This window comes from Saccopteryx bilineata, chromosome 1 (genome assembly GCF_036850765.1).
Source record: "Saccopteryx bilineata isolate mSacBil1 chromosome 1, mSacBil1_pri_phased_curated, whole genome shotgun sequence".
NCBI classification, from domain to species: Eukaryota; Metazoa; Chordata; class Mammalia; order Chiroptera; family Emballonuridae; genus Saccopteryx; species Saccopteryx bilineata.
Genome location: NC_089490.1, coordinates 257,832,515 through 257,849,684, shown reverse-complemented (window position 1 = coordinate 257,849,684; position 17,170 = coordinate 257,832,515). Strand labels below are relative to the sequence as shown.

At 35.8% G+C, this 17,170-nt stretch overlaps 1 protein-coding gene across 1 annotated transcript in view; it reads left to right on the top strand.

Annotated features, from left to right (window-relative positions):
* The window catches only part of FCHO2 (FCH and mu domain containing endocytic adaptor 2), a 143,144-nt gene that overhangs the window by 56,596 nt on the left and 69,378 nt on the right, over positions 1-17,170 (top strand). Inside the window, exons 6-8 of the mRNA XM_066241450.1 lie at positions 1,683-1,787; positions 8,319-8,417; positions 10,461-10,557. Coding sequence (XP_066097547.1) covers positions 1,683-1,787; positions 8,319-8,417; positions 10,461-10,557 — 301 coding nt within the window. The remainder of the gene's footprint in view (positions 1-1,682; positions 1,788-8,318; positions 8,418-10,460; positions 10,558-17,170) is intronic.

Genomic DNA, 17,170 nt, shown 5'->3' with positions numbered 1-17,170 from the left:
GTTAAAGTGGCATTCTGTATTCTTTATTCAGAAAGGCAGGAAAGCATAGATCATATGTGCTCAATATAATATATGCAGTTAGTTACCTTTTTAGAGAATAGGATTGTATGCACTCTTGCCAATCCCGAATTTACAGGTAAACCTAACTTTTTAATTCTTATTCTTAGATTATGAAAATAATTATATTTTGATTCTGATTGCCTCTATACAAATTTCATCTTTTCCAGCTTTACTTAATCTTCTGTGGTTTTTAGCAGTACTTTTACTCATCTAGTTATTGCATCCTCTGCAATCATGATTTGAAACTTGCTCCCAAACCTACCCTGCTCTTCTTTATTCTTAGCAGACTACCTCTTACCTCATCAAGAAAATGAAGATCTTTGTACAGAATCTTGAAATCCTATAGCTTCTCTCTCTTTAAAATCTTCTTTAAACTCTTAATTCAACATCTCTCCCTCTTCAGAATTCCTTTGTCCAGATTGACCAGTCCTTTGAGAATAGTCAAGTTTCTTTTTCTTTCTTTCTTTCTTTTTTTTTTTTTTTTTTTTACAGGGACAAAGAGAGAGTCAGAGAGAGGGATAAATAGGGACAGACAGACAGGAACAGAGAGAGATGAGAAGCATCAATCATTGTTTTTTGTTGTGACACCTTAGTTGTTCATTGATTACCTTCTCATATGTGCCTTGACCACGGGCCTTCAGCAGACCAAGTAACCCCTTGCTTGAGCCAGCAACCTTGGGTCCAAGCTGGTGAGCTTTTTGCTCAAACCAGATGAGCCCGCACTCAAGCTGGCAACCTCGGGGTCTCAAGCCTGGGTCCTTCGTCATCCCAGTCTGATGCTCTCTGTCCACTGTGTTACCACCTGGTCTGGAGAGAATAGTCAAGTTTCTTGATAGCCATGTGTCTGCTCAAGTTTATAAGTTATACATAGTTTTTCCTCTTCCTGAATGTCTATCTTCCACAGAATTTATCTTTACTTATGTGCCTTCGTTACTTTTTACCAATTTCTAGCAGTCTACGTAGAAGTTATTATTCTTTCGTGAAGTCACTGAGAAAAAGATTACTATGTAATTTATCTTCCTATTCTTCACTGCCCAATATTTAATATGTTAAGTTTTTATTGAATAACTAACTGATAAAACTAGAACTGTAATGATAAAATAACAATTTAAAATAAAATAGAAATCTTGAAAAAATAGTGATTAAAAACAAATTTACAGATTTGCTAGAGCATAATGGAAACAGACATCAGGGGAAAACTGATATGCTCAACTTTTGAGCTAGCTTTATAGTCATTAATCAGATATTCAGTGGATTATGTGGATGTGGGGGCAGGAGGAAGACTCACAAGTATAGAAAAGAGTGTCAAATTATTCTGACAGTGTTGTCACATTCTTGTTCATTGACGTTTTCATAACAGTGTATCATTATAATGTGTTTATATGATCCTACTCTGGGTTATGAAATGAAAGTATTTTAACTTTTCAAAGCATATTCCTTTTGTGTTATTGTGTGGCTATGACAAAATATTACTAAGGAGGACTTGAAAAAATATATTAATTTTATATCATATTGAATTCAGCATAGGCCTCATCCCTTAAAATGCATTAAATTGTTATTTATTATATTAACTTAAGAAAGAAGAAAGGTGACTTATAGTGGAAAATGTTTTTTTGTTACAGGCAGCTGTTAAATCAAAGAAAGCTACAGATACCTATAAACTCTATGTGGAAAAATATGCATTAGCAAAAGCTGATTTTGAACAGAAAATGACAGAAACAGCTCAGGTTGGTATTTTAAAGGCTTTAAAAAAAAAAGATTTGTTTACTGATTTTTTTTTTAAGAGACGACGGTGGGAGGGCAGCAGGAATCTTCTCTTATGTGCTTTGACCTGGCAAGCCTGGGTTTCAAACCAGTGACATCAGCATTCCAGGTCAAAGCTTTATCCACTGCGACACCATAGGTCAGACTGTGTGTTTAAGGATTAAATCTGAAACAGGATATTTATCTTCACTGGTTAAATATAATTTTTCTGTCATATATTTTTTTTATTAGAAATGTTAAAATGCACACTCTCAATGTTTTAATAATGATACTTTAAAAATACATATTATGTTTTAGAGATTGAGGACCAAGATGCAATAATTATAATATAAGAGGTTATTCAGATAGATCAGAAGAGACTATTTAAAGAGTTGAGGAAGATGAGGACGTTGGTAATGATGAAGACAGTGCTGACTGTGGGCCTTATACATGGATTTTAAAATTGACTTAAGAAGAAAACTCAATACTGAGAGTATAACAGTTAACAGAACAGTTAAAACTCCTTGGTTTCATAGAACTTCCATTTTAGTGAGTGAAGACAGACAATAAAAAAACCCTGTCTTCTATAATCTTGAAATAATTATGTTTGATTTGATGTTCTTAGAGCCTTAATTAAAGGCCTAGTTTAAGGTGGGTACCTTTTATAAATTATTCCGAAAACTTCCACACTCACCCTCTTACCCTCTTGTCTCCCCCTCCAGCACCTTTTATTACCTAACATACCATGAATTTTATTTATTTTGTCAGGATAGACCGGGCATGCTGACGTGACAACCCCCCCCCCCCCAAACCCAGTGGCTTACAGAAGCAAGGGTTTATTTGTTATGCTACTTGTTCATCATAAGTCAGCTGAATCATCCTCACTCTGGTACTGAGGCTGGTGGAGAAACCTCTTCTTAGAACATTATTCTTAGTCATTATGTATAAGAGGCTAGAAACATGGTGAAGCACACTGGCTCTTCTACCCATATATTTTGTCTGTCTTCCCCCACAAAAAAAATGTAAGTTTTATGAGAGCAGGGACTGACAGTTCATCTGATAGTAGGCACTTAATAAGTGTGAAAGAAGGACTATGACTCAGACTTTTTCGACTCTTAAGGAGTTTTCTTCCTGGGGTGGTGAAGGATTTACATCTCAGAAACCAAAAGACTTGTATGCGTATGTATATGTGTATACACGCATTCATCTTTACTTACCATGTTGTAGGCACTGTGCTAGATGCTTGGTGTATACTGTATCTAGTAAATAAATATCTCCCTTTTCTAAAAGTATAAAGTAAGGAGTCAGACATGAAATGCATGCCTAAATATAAAGTTATAAATTATTACAGTGCTACAAGGGAAAAGAATATGTTTCCATGAGATAGAATAATTGCAGTGACCTAATTTAGATTAGGGAGTTAGGAAAGGCATTTTTGGAGAAGTGACATTTTAAACTGAAATTTGAAGAATAGGTAAGAGACCCATTCTTGGTCAGAATGTTCAGTGCATTGGGGATTTTAGTTATGAAGACCTAGAAATGTAAAAGAGCTGTCACATTAAAGAAAGTAAAAAAAAATGCTTACTAAGACTGAGTAAGTAGAGATGATGGTGAGGCATGAAGTTAAAGAGAAGATAGGCCAGGCTTTAGGTTTTCTTCTAACAATAGTTTGAAGACACTGGAGGGTTATATGTAAGGATGTGACGTGATCTTGGTCTGCATTTTAAAAGATAATTCTGGAAGTTTTGTGAAGAATAGATTATAGTGAGGCCAAAGGGAATCAGGAGTCCAGTATGGAAGGCAGTTAGTGAGATGAGAAGGATAAGGACCAGTGTTGGCAGCCTTGGAAATAGAACTGAATGCATTTGTTTATTTAACTCCCATATGTGCCTTGACCAGGCAAGCCAGGGTTTTGAACCAGCAACCTCAGTGTTTCCAGGTTGACGCTTTATCCACTGCGCCACCACAGGTCAGGCAGAACTGAATGCGTTTGGAGACAGCAGGAATGGGGTGGATGGAAGTTCTAGGGAGAGATCAAGATCTCTTCTAGGTTTTGGCTTTTAAGTCTATATGGATAGAGACAAATGGGAAAGACTAGATGAAGAACTGTTAGTTTGAGGAATTGGAAGAGGGCCAGAGATACTCAATTTTGAACGACCTCTTCCTAAGTGGAGACAACAGGTAGACAGTTTTAAAAAATCTAAGTAAGTTGGGCTGGACATAATATCTATAGCCCCTTATCTACAATTCTGGATTTCAAAAACTCTGGAAACTGAAAGCTTTTTATTTTTTTTTAAATTTTTACTTATTGATTTTAGAGGGAGAGAGGAAGGGGAAGACAGAGAAACATCGATTTGTCATTTCACTTATTTGTGCACTCTCATTGGTTGATTCTTGTATATCCCCTGACTGGGGATTAAACTCGCAAGTGTGGCATATTGGGATGGTGCTCTAACCAACTGAGCTACCTGGGTGGGGCTTTACAAACTTTTTTTCCCCTCTAACTCATTTCCCAGCAAAACTTGACTTAACTGCTGTGAGTCTATTTATGGCCTTTATTTATGTTACTTAGACTAAATAAACATACTTTCCTTTAGAAATATTAATGTTTTTGATAAACAGATGCCACTGCAGTTGCTGCTGGTAGTATTATGAAATACATGGTGGTAACACCATATTATCTTCATTTTAAAAATTCAAAATACTGAATTCCCAAACATCTAGCCTCAAAGGTTTTGAGTAAAAGGATCATGAACCTGTATAAAATAGAGGCTTGCCACCACACAAAGCTGTAATGACATCACCTTTGGACAGAGTATGGGGGAAAAGGGGATACCCTCTGAGAGATTCATCACTGACAATTTGATAGAGGAAGGGATCTTGAAACCCAAATAGGAGAAGCCAGAGAAGGGAGAAAACTGGGAAGTGTAATATCATGGCAGTTGGGAAATGATAATGTTTCAAGAAGGGTTTATAGTTAGTTGTGTTAAATTGACACTCCAACTCCAGTGAGATAAAAAGTTTCCATTTCTATAGCGGCTACAACATTGAATCTTAGACTTCAGCAAGTGCCCTTTTGTCTTCTAAATCATTATTAGAACACTTAATCAGGCAGTTACTGTTGACTTGTTAATTTTGCATCAGAATGACTATTTACTATCAATGAAAATGTTTCCTATCAACTATTTAATTTGAAAGGCAATTAGAATTAAAGAGTTAAGGTTTTTGTTTATACTACTGTATTTCCCCATGTTTAAGATGATCCCCCATGTATTAGACGCATCTTAATTTTGGGGCCTGAAATTTGAAAAAAAAAAGTATTACATGAAGTTATTGATCATAACTTTATTTTATCATAACAAGTTTTATTCATCATAAAATTCATACAACTCTTCATCACTGTTAAAACTCCCATCCATTAGCTTGTCCTAATCTGTGTCTGATGATGAATCACTGTCTTCAACAGTGAGCGCAAAAACAAGCACAGAAAAGCGGGAAATGCAAGTAAAAACATCTGCAACCACCGTATAAGACGCACCCCGTTTTATTAGACCCCCAATTTTTCAGAAAAAAGTGTGTTATACATGGGGAAATATGGTACTTTATAAAAGTATTCAAGAATTTTCAGCATTCATCTTTTCTTCTCCTTATCTTTTCTCTTCTGCTTCCTCATTACACTTTTTTTTTTCAATTTGGTGTTTTAATTGTTTATCCTGCTGTTTCCAAGATGGGAACATTAGTTTATTTGAGCAGACATAGAAATGACCATGATGTTTTTAAATAAAGATGATGGTATACTGTGCTAATATGTTTGCCTTTTCTGTCTCAATCTCTCTCTCTCTCTCTCTCTCTCTCTCTCTCTCTCTCTCTCTCTCTTCCTTGTACACCCACAGTACAGATTAACTATTGTTTGTTAATAGACTGTAGACTTTAATTTGGCTTATTGAGAAGAGGAAAGATTTATCGTACATGTTCCAGGCTAAGCAGGTTGACCTGATATCAGTAGGAAAGGGCCTGTCGGCCTAATGAGAATCAAATTTGGGAGGCAGGACCTACACACATACTAGTGCAGGGGTTCCCAAACTTTTTACACAGGGGGCCAGTTCACTGTCCCTCAGACCACTGGAGGGCCGGACTATAAAAAAACTATGAACAAATTCCTATGCACACTGCACATATTTTAAAGTAAAAAAACAAAACGGGAACAAATACAATATTTAAAATAAAGAACAAGTAAATTTAAATCAACAAACTGACCAGTATTTCAATGGGAACTATGCTCCTCTCACTGACCACCAATGAAAGAGGTGCCCCTTCTGGAAGTACGGTGGGGGCCGGATAAATGGCCTCAGGGGGCCGCAGTTTGGGGACCCCTGTACTAGTAGGAAAGGAGACTGAGTCTCTGCGGTGAAAGAGGTTAGGATGTACTTGAAGAGTTGGTGATTTAAATTTTTTTTCATTTGGGGTTGATAATAAGCATGATTAAAATTGTGACTTTTCTTTGTGTTTATGCTTTTTACCACTGTCAGTTCATGACACTTGAAAAACTTGAAACAATGTGGAAATTTTGTTTTCTTTAAACAGTGGTAGCTAGTTCAAGGAGATCGAGATTTGTTTAAGCAACGCCCCCAGATTAGGGATTTAGGATTAGAGTGCTTTTATATATATTCTCTAGTGGCAGAAAGAATTGTACTTTTTTATATGCTTATGTAACAATACATACAAACTGATTTGAAATTGCAGAGAAAGAATCTATCTCATTTGTTCAAGAGAGTTTAGTTATTTATATTCAAACATTTGAGAGTATATTTTCATTGCTGAATTGCTCTTGGTTTAGCAGTCACTAGTTTTGAGGAATTGTGATGTTTAGTATTCCAGTATTTTCCTCGCCCCCTCCCCCTAAGAAAAGTCAGCTCAATTGTAACTGAGTCATCATTGAATTTGTGTGTGGCTTCATGCTCAAGATTTTTCTAAATAATTAAGGATCTACTTTATTCACCGTAGCTGTTTTAAAAGAGAATGAGAAGGCAGCACAGTTTTCTTGGAATTAGGCGTTACCCCTATGCAATTAGTGACATTTTGACCAAGCTCTCCTGGATTTGGGTCTACTTGTTTATGAGACAATCTTTCTTGTTCATTATGTTACAGAATTTTAAGCTGAAGGTGACTTCTTATAATATGAACATAAAATAGACTCATGTTCCTGCTGAATATTCTTCAGTTCTTAAGACTAATTCAGGATCTTGCAGTGTTGGTTTTCTCATTTACTTGGTCAAAATTATTAAGACAAGCACTCTATTTTAACTGTCATTCCTCATGAATAAAACTGATTAAAGTGTTTGGATTATTGTTGCATTATTACCAAAACTATAATTGCATCATTTAAAAAAAAAATGTTCAGAGACTTAACATCAATATGGACATGATCATTTGCTTAGTGATTTTTGACCATGCAACTCAGTGCTGAAGAAAACTGGACTTTAAATATGGGGTGAGGGAATTCAATTTGATAAACGTACTAGAGAAAAATAATGGCATTTAGGCCTACTCCTTAGAACTGGTTTAATTTAGCCAAAAGGGTGGGGGGCAGGGTAATCAGGCTTGTGCAATGGAAGTGACAAGTATATTTTGTTTGAAAATAGTTAGTTCAGCATTTTCCAAATCCTGTTTTGAAGAATATTGTTCTTTGAGATATTAATAGATATTCAGAGATGAAAAAAGCAAATAGAGTTGTTTGTCAAAGAATTTTGGGGAACACTAGGTTAAGCACTGTGAAACAAGTTTTGTTATTTCAGTAGTTTTCAGAATTTTTAATGTTTATTGAGAAGCCAAGTCTAGCAGTGGTTTTCTTACTGGGGAATAAATACCAGAATAACCTGGTAATTATTTCCAAACAACATTCTCACCTCTTTTCACCCTCACCCCCAGGCAGTAGTGGAGGATCATTGTGTTTTGTAGTTTGAAAACATTCCCCAGGTGATCTGATGCATTTCCACCTTCAGTTGAGAATTGCTAAGATATTTACAGGCTTCCCAAAATTATTGGGCCACAGAATCTCTCTTGAAGACTACATATTAACATTTCAAAGATTAGAAAGACACTTTGAGAGTCTATGGGCTAGACTGGAAAGTCTTCAGAAGTAAACTGCAGTTTTCACTCTGCCCACTAATAGTTTTTCAATTTCTGAAACACTTCCCCTTGGCTTTTGTGACAAAAAAGTGTATCTTCTGGGTCTTATTTTATGACCATGATTATAGGTCTTAATTTGTGTTATCTTTAAATTCTGAAAAAGTTCCTGTTTGCCTGAGGAATGGCATAACAAAAAGTTAACTATATTTTAGTATGTTTACTAAATGTATTTGTCAAGAAGCTTTGCTAAACATTACATACTAATGAACAACTTGCTAAATTTGGTTAGCTGTATTGGGAAAACTTTAAAAGGTCTTTTGATTTCAGCACATATATGTATGTGTGTGTATGTATATATTTTATATCTATAACTTTTTGCTACTTAGAAATTTCAAGATATTGAAGAAACTCATCTTGTTCACATAAAGGAAATTATAGGATCCTTGTTAAATGCTATAAAGGAAATTCATTCACAAATAGGCCAGGTAAGTTTTTACTTCTCTTGAACTGATTCACAAAAATTTTATGTTCATTTATAACTCTTTAAAAATCCAAAACTTGCCCTGGCTGGATAGCTCAGTTAGTTAGAGCATCATCCCAAAGCACAGAGGTTGCTAGTTCCATCCCTAATCAGGGCACATACAGGAGCAGATTGATGTTCTTCTCTTTCTCTTTCTCTCTCTCTCTCTTTCTCCCCCTCTCCCTCTCCATCTCCCTCTCTCTCCTCCCTGGCCCTTCCTCTTGCTAAAATCAGTAAATAAATAAATAAATCCAAAACTCATAGCATGATACTGAATTGTTTCAGATAAAAAATATGTATTTACATGTTAAATGTAAAATAAATTGAATTTTTAATTATTTGGCCACCAAGGACGATAATTAAGATTAATTTTTTAAGTTAACTATGTTCAGTTCTCTGTACATTAAAATGCTGAAGTTACCAATTTTTAAATATTTTTTTAGTTTTATTATTTTAGAAGTTAGAACAGCAGCTTCAATAAGTTATAGAACTTGTACTGAAAAATTTCCAAAAAATATAAAAGATGTTTAATGAAGACAATTTGGGGTGCGTTGAAATACAGTAGAGAAAGATGAAGTTTTTTATTCTTAAAGATCTAAAACTATTTCATGTAATTTTTACTTATTATAAGAATTATGTTCTAAAGCATTCCAAGAGGGAAACAGGAAACTGCATTAACTTATAAGGTTGTACAACTATATCTTAAGGGGTTCATGTAAACAGTGGTTGGTACCCACAGATTTACAAACTCAGTAAACTAGGTAACAGAGCATATTAATTAATGAAAGTTCTCAAAGGCTCTCAGTCAAAAAATACATATTTTGGTGTAATGAATTTTATTTTACTTTATTTTATTTTATTATTATTATTTTTTTACAGAGACAGAGAGAGTGTCAGAGAGAGGAATAGATAGGGACAGACAGGAACGGAGAGAGATGAGAAGCATCAATCATTAGTTTTTCGTTGCGACACCTTAGTTGTTCATTGATTGCTTTCTCATATGTGCCTTTACCGTGGGGCTAAGCTGGTGAGCTTTGCTCAAACCAGATGAGCCCATGCTCAAGCTGGTGACCAGGGGTCGGGAACCTTTTTGGCTGAGAGAGCCATGAATGCCACATATTTAAAAATGTAATTCAGTGAGAGCCATACAATGACCCGTGTATGTTACACATTATCCAATAAAAATTTGGTGTTGTCCTGGAGGGCAGCTGTGATTGGCTCCAGCCACCTGCAACTATGAATATGAGCGGTAGGAAATGAATGGATTGTAATACATAAGAATGTTTTATATTTTAACGTTATTATTTTTATTAAAGATTTGTCTGCGAGCCAGATGCAGCCATCAAAGGAGCCACATCTGACTCGCAAGCTATAGGTTCCCGATCTCTGCTGGTGACCTTGGGGTCTTGAACCTGGGTCCCTGCATCCCAGTCTGACGGTCTATCCACTGCGCCACCGCCTGGTCAGGCGGTGTAATGAATTTTTGTTGTGTAGGGCTAGTAGTTGCAGCTGTTGTGGCCACGCACATGCAGGTTCCCATTAGATTCTGGCAGATGGAGCCAAAAAATGGTGGGCTATTCCTTTATTAAACTCTTGCACCAGCTGACGAGCACACGCACAGGGCTCCCAAAGCCACTGACACATTCTCCTGTTCCACAACCAGTAGAATCTTCTCTGATTTCTTCTAGAATCAAAGGTCCCACCAATCTCAGCAGAGCTCTCAAAAGCCCCTCACCTCTGGTTCCCCATCTGCACACCTTCTCCCTTCTCTCTGCATAAACTGCAAAAACATGGCTTCTTTTCTCCCTCAGCAAACATTAGCAAGACAATGGCCTTTCCCAAGCAGGAAGGTAATTTGCAACTTCACAGATCACATACCTGGCACTGCCCAGCACCACTTTTTTAACAAATTTTACAAACTTATTTGCCCAACAAATTGCTTTTTGGAAGTTTTGTCTGATATACAGTAAGAATATTTATAGAAAATTTATCTTTATTATTTTAATAGGTCCATGAAGAATTTATAAATAACATGGCTAACACTACAGTTGAAAGCTTAATACAAAAATTTGCTGACACAAAAGGTACTGGGAAGGAAAGACCAGGTAAGATGATAAACTGCAAGGAAATATGTTTACATTTCCCATCCAGCAAGAAATGTATTTGCCTTTAAATTCCAAAACTGTAACATGGAACTTAGGAGATACTTAAAAATTTGTTTAAAATTTTAGGTACCATTTACTTTGTGTCCAATGGCATGGTAATTAAGATTTTTGTTTTAACCTTTAGTAGTTTATAAAAAGGTTGTTGTAACTTTTACTAAATTAATATATTAAGGTATATATATATATATAATATATAAAAAATTATATATATATAAAATTTATATATAATATAAATATTTAATTTATATATAATATTAATTTATATATATATAAAATTTATATATAATATGAATATTTATAAATATATAAATTATATATATATAAATTATTTTATATAAAAATTTTTTTTTTTGTGGCAGAGACAGAGAGAGGGACAGATAGGGACAGACAGGAAGGGAGAGATGAGAAACATCAGTTCTTTGTTGTGGTTCCTTAGTTGTCCACTGATTGATTTCTCATATGTGCCTTGACCAGGGGGCTACAGCAGACCGAGTGACCCCTTGCTCGAGCCAGCGACCTTGGGCTCAAGCTGGCAACCTCAGGGTCTTGAACTCAGGTCCTCCGCGTCCCAGTCCGACGCTCTATCCACTGCGCCACCGCCTGGTCAGGCAAGATTTATATTTTTTAAAGTAAGTTGGCAACAGAAGACCATTTTAATAAAAGAAGGAATAGAAGAGAATATTGAGTGCTCAGAGCATTGAGGCCAGTGAAGAACCTTTCTTAAAATTTAATGTTTTTCGGCCCTGGCCGGTTGGCTCAGTGGTAGAGCGTCGGCCTGGCGTGCGGGGGACCCGGGTTCGATTTCTGGCCAGGGCACATAGGAGAAGCGCCCATTTGCTTCTCCACCCCCACCCCCTCCTTCCTCTCTGTCTCTCTCTTCCCCTCCCGCAGCCAAGGCTCCATTGGAGCAAAGATGGCCCGGGCGCTGGGGATGGCTCCTTGGCCTCTGCCCCAGGCGCTAGAGTGGCTCTGGTCATGGCAGAGCAGCGCCCTGGAGGGGCAGAGAGTCGCCCCTGGTGGGCGTGCCAGGTGAATCCCGGTCGGGCGCATGCAGAAGTCTGTCTGACTGTCTCTCCCCGTTTCCAGCTTCAGAAAGATACAAAAAAAAAAAAAAAAAAAAAAATTTAATGTTTTTCCTTCCTCATTCATATATGTATTCAACAAATATATTGATTGAATGTTAATAGTATTCCTGACACTGTTTCATACACTGGGGATACACCAGTGAACAAATGAATACAGGAATTTTGGTTTCTATTTTATGAACAGATAGTTTATAGGTGTCCTGAATCTTACTTTTAATAGGCATGTTATAATATATCAAATGTAATAAGTAGCTCATTCCCGTCCCCTGCTCATCGTACTTATAATCTTCCCAGATTTCTTTAATCTGCCATGTCCTTGCAAGATATTGGTTTACAGGTAAAAATAAATCAGTAAGTAGAAAAGTTAATTATGGTTTGGAATTCAGGAAAATAGATAAATGATTTGTAGAGAAATCCAGGAACCATTTTTCTTCAGTGCAGTTCACAGAACTAGGGCTTTAAACCTAAATCATTTTAACTTCTCACATTTCATTAAGTTTCAAATCATAGTAATTCGGTTTTGTTAGTAGTTTTTCCCATCAGATCTTCTTTTCATGCTCTTTCTGCCTATCTGATTAATTGCAGCAGCAGGTTTCTGAATACTAGCACAGCAATTAACTTTACACGTTATAGCACATTTATGTTTCAACTATACAATTATGAACTCATAATTGCACTTCTCATAAACCTTTGACTTTTCACTATAGACAGAATGAAATTTGGACTCTGGACTAGGGTTCAAAGCCTTTCAGGATCAGGTCTTGACCAGTCTTTAGTGTTATTTCCTTTATTCCTTTTACAGGTACCCTTCAGTTCAGCCAGGCTGAACTGTTTCCTGTTTCCTGTAGAAGCCCCTCGTTTCCTCTTGGTACCTCTGTTACCCTTATGTTCTTACTCTATCTAGTAAATGTTATATCTGACTCCTTTTCTACTGCATGTCTTCCTCTTTATTTGTCTAATGAGTAAATTCTTAAAAAGAGTCAAATCATGTGTTACTTCCTCTGTCATATGTACCAGAAAACTGTAACAGTACTTATTTATTTATTGGCATTGTTTCTGTCTACCTTAAATTTTAATAATTGCGAACTTGTGAAGAAAAGTTACATATTTTATTTCATCTGTTTATCTTTTATATGTGTAAACAGTACATTTTTGTTGAATGAATGAACAAATGGGCATATAATGGTAAGGTTGGCATATTAAGGTAGTTGGAATGGATGAATTTGCTGTTTAAAAGGTCTTTGGTGAAGGAATAGTAAATTATGGTTCAAGTTTAGTGAGCACTTAACTTTGTGTCATGTACTGTGCTAACACTTTGCAGGCAAACTTTGATCTTCAACAGCTCTTTGAAGGTAGGTACTATTATTCCCATTTTTCAGATGAGGGAAATGTTGAGAGGTTTTGCCTAAACTAGTACATGACAGAGCAGGGATTAAATGCCAGGATTCTTGACCCCAAGCCTATGTTTTGGAGCAATTAGGATAGAACTAAGGAGTTTACATATAATAGAGAAAATAGGATGTTGAGAAACATAATTATAAAATAGTGAGAAATCCTGATATTCCTTGAAAAGATAAATTATAACTAAAGACCAGTTAGGAGAGGTAAAACAATTGGGGAACAACTAGAATTTTATATAGAGCATTTATAAGTGTTCATAGACTAAAGGCAAAAGCTGTTTAAAATTGCCTTACACAGATTGATGGGTTGTATTATTATTGTTGTTGTTGTTATTTTTGCTGACTGATTTTAGAGAGAGTGAGAAAAAAGTATTCCTTTGTTGTTCTGTTTAGTAGTGCATTCACTGGTTGTTTCCTGTATGTGCCCTGACCAGGGAATTGAACCTGAAACTTTGGTGTTTTGGGACGACACTCGAACCTTCTGAGCCAACTGGCCAGGGCCTGTTTTCAACATTATATTGTAATTTTGCAAAATATTGTAGGAAACCAGGAAAAGTGTACAAGGGATCTGCATGTATTCTTTTTTTTTTTATCAACTATATGTGAATCTACCTTTACCTCAATAAAAATTTCAAGTTTCTTATTTGTGGTACAGCACAGTACTTAGCCCTATATATGGTTTGTAGTCCAAGCTTTACTAGTATTAAGACCTTTAATCCTTAACGCCCTCATCTGTAAAGTGGGGATAATAATAGTACCTACCTAATGGGCTTGTGAGGTTTACATAAGATAATGTTACATATGAGTACTTAATAACTTATTTTTAAAAATTGATACATTCCCAGTTAAAGGTAGCTGATACTAGATATTGTTTCATTATAAATTTAAATTTACTAGCCTCAAAATATACTAAGACAGGTAGAAAATTTCTGTAGTGAAATGATGAGAGGGAGTGCAAGAATGGTGATGACATGGATTTTCCTAGAATCACTGCACCCAGAATTAGGTGACTATCTCTGGATGACTGTTGGCATTGTGATTGACTTTCAAAAGGAAGTGTAGGTCCTAGAACTAAAAAAAAGAGGGATTGTGTGTGATTGATTAGAAAGATAAATATTTCTTTTCTAGTTGACTTGCTATGGGTGACTAAGTTACAGGTGTTTTATATATATTTATTCATCTTATAGACACATGAACAAATGAGTCTTAGAGCCCATTGCAGTGATGAAAATTCTGTTTCTCAGAAAAACAACAATCAAAATTTTACATGTGGTTGTATGGAATTCATAGACTTACAGGATTTTGCTTTGTAAGATGTATTCTAACCCTCAATTTGTATACTACTGATTGCTGTTAACATTTTATTTCTCCTGTTTTGTAAGGGCCCCCTCTAGTGGATCAATTCCTTTCTTAAATTAGTATTAGTCCTATCCTTTTTAAAATACACATTTTAAAAAGAGGCCCAGTTCTTTAAAAATTTTGTAAGCCTAAAAGTTAATCTATTTCTCTTGTGCTGAATAATGACTATTTTTAAGTTAATTATCTGTGCAAAGATATAACCCTTAACTTTATCTCCAATTATTCAGTGCATTAAAATTTTTTTCCAATTCATTGAGACTATTTTATACTATTGCACTGAGATTTTTGTTATTTTTTATTGAGATATAATTGACATATAATATTGTACTAGTTTATGATTTAAAAAAATGTATTGATTTTACAGAGAGATGGGTGGGAGTGAGAAGTATCAACTCATAGTTGCTTTACTTTAGTTATTGATTGCTTGTCATATGTGCTTTGACTAGGCAAGCCCAAGGTTTCTAACTAATGACTTCAGTGTTCCAAGTTGATGCTCTATCCACTGTGCCACCACAGGCTAGGCTAGTTTATGATTTGATATATATACATATTGCAGAATGATTACCAAAATAAGTTTAGTTATTTTCCATCCCCACACATAGTTACAACATTTTTTTTTTATGATAAGAACTTTTAGGAACTTTGTTTTTAGTTAACTCTCACATATACAGTACAATATTTTCAAGTGTAGTCACCATACTGTGTATTACGTATGTCTTCAGGACTTTTTAACCTTATAATTGGAATTTTGTACCTTTTGACCATCTTTACCCGTTTTGTTCACTGCCTACTCTCTACCTCTGGCAACCACCAACCTGTTCTCTGTATCTCTGAGTTAATTATTATTGTTACTATTTTTTAGATTCCACATATAAATAAGACCATATAGTATTTGTCTCTGGCTTATTTGCCTAGCATAGTGCTGTCAAGTTTCATCCACATTGTCATAAATGGTAGTTTCCTTCTTTATTATGGCTGAGTAATATTCCATTGTATATGTATACATCACATTTTCTTTATCCATTTTTCTGTCTTTGGATACTTAGATTGTTTCTATGTTTTGGCTATTGTAAAAAGTTCTTCAGTGAACATAGGAGTGCAGATACTGTATTTCCCCAAGTATAAGATGCTCCCATATGTGAGATGCACCTTAATTTTGGGGCCTGAAATTTGGGGGAAAAATGTATTGCATAAAGTTATTGAACTCAAATTTTATTCATAAAATTCATACAACTCCTCATCACTGTCAAAACTCCCATCCATTAGCTTGTCTTTATCTATGTCTGATGATGAATCACTGTCTTCATATATTGCCTTGTTCTCAGCTCCATCTATGGCATTTGAAATGCCACACTTCTTAAATGATTTGACAACAATCTTGATATTATCCCAGGATCTTTTCACCTAGGTACAAACTTCTTCTATAGTTAGTTTTTTCACTCTTCCTGCTGGTGTCAAATTGTCCCCAGAAGACTTCATCCATTGGTTCCATTCTTCTCTCATGGTAACTTTGAAAGGTTTGTTAATGCTGACATCAAGTGGTTGGAGCTGGGATGTCAAGCCTCCACGTATGACAGCAATTTTGTTTTCTGCTCTGCAGCAATCTTCTTTGTGTTTTTTGTTATGTGTGCCCTAAACTGATCAAGCACCAATAGGGCAGGTTTGCATAAGAGCCCACCTGGTCTTCTCCAATTCTCAAACCAGATCTTCATCCCATCCTGACCCATCCAACCCTTGTCATGAATGTGGACAATCACTCCTCAAGGAATGTCTTCTTAAGGCATTGTTTTGCATTTGAAAATCAGCATAGGAGGCTTGGTTCTGTCACAGTTACAGTTTTCACCTCCTTCTTATCAATAGTTCTGTTACTTGGGACATCAAATTGAAGGGGAACTTCATCCATATACACAGTCTGTCCCAACTCAAACTGATGTGTCTTCCGACATTGAATGACAAAATGGTGAAATTCAAGGACCTTTTGCTCATAGCTTTCAGGCATCTTTTGGGCAAGTCTGGTGCATGTACGTATGCTTCATCCATTCCGTTTCATGAACCTGAAGCACCAGTTGTGTCCTCCTTTGAAATCAGTAACTTCTTTTTCATCAGCAATTCTTCTTGCCTCATGCTAAACCATCTTTCTGGACACAGAAATTCCAATTGCCCTTCGCTCTTAAATCCATATCTTCAATTCCCTCTCTAAATCAGTCCATTTTGCTGACTTGCCTCTCACAGCCTTCTTTTGCTGTGGCCTTTTCAGTAGGGTTTCTTCTTCCCATAGTCAGTCTCGGATTGATTTCTCAGTTGGAGGAGGACCACACTTTTGTTCAGCAGCACGATTTCCACTCACTTTTGCAAATAAGATCACTTTTAACTTGAATTCAGCACTGTTCGAAAATCTTTATGAGCAGAATATGGCAAAACGTAATCTACCATAATATACCTGTGACAAGTGCGAAACAATGAGCGCAAAGACAAGTGTGAAAAAGCGGGAAATGCAAGTAAAAAAACTACCACCACTGTATAAGATGCACCCAGTTTTTAGACCCTATATTTTTCAAAAAGTACGTCTTCTACATGGGGAAATACGGTAACTTTTTAAGATAGTGATTTCATTACTTTCATATAAATACCCAGAAGTAGAATTGCTGGGTCATATGGTGGTTCTATTTTAAAATTTTTGAGGATCTTCATACTGTTTTTGACGTTACT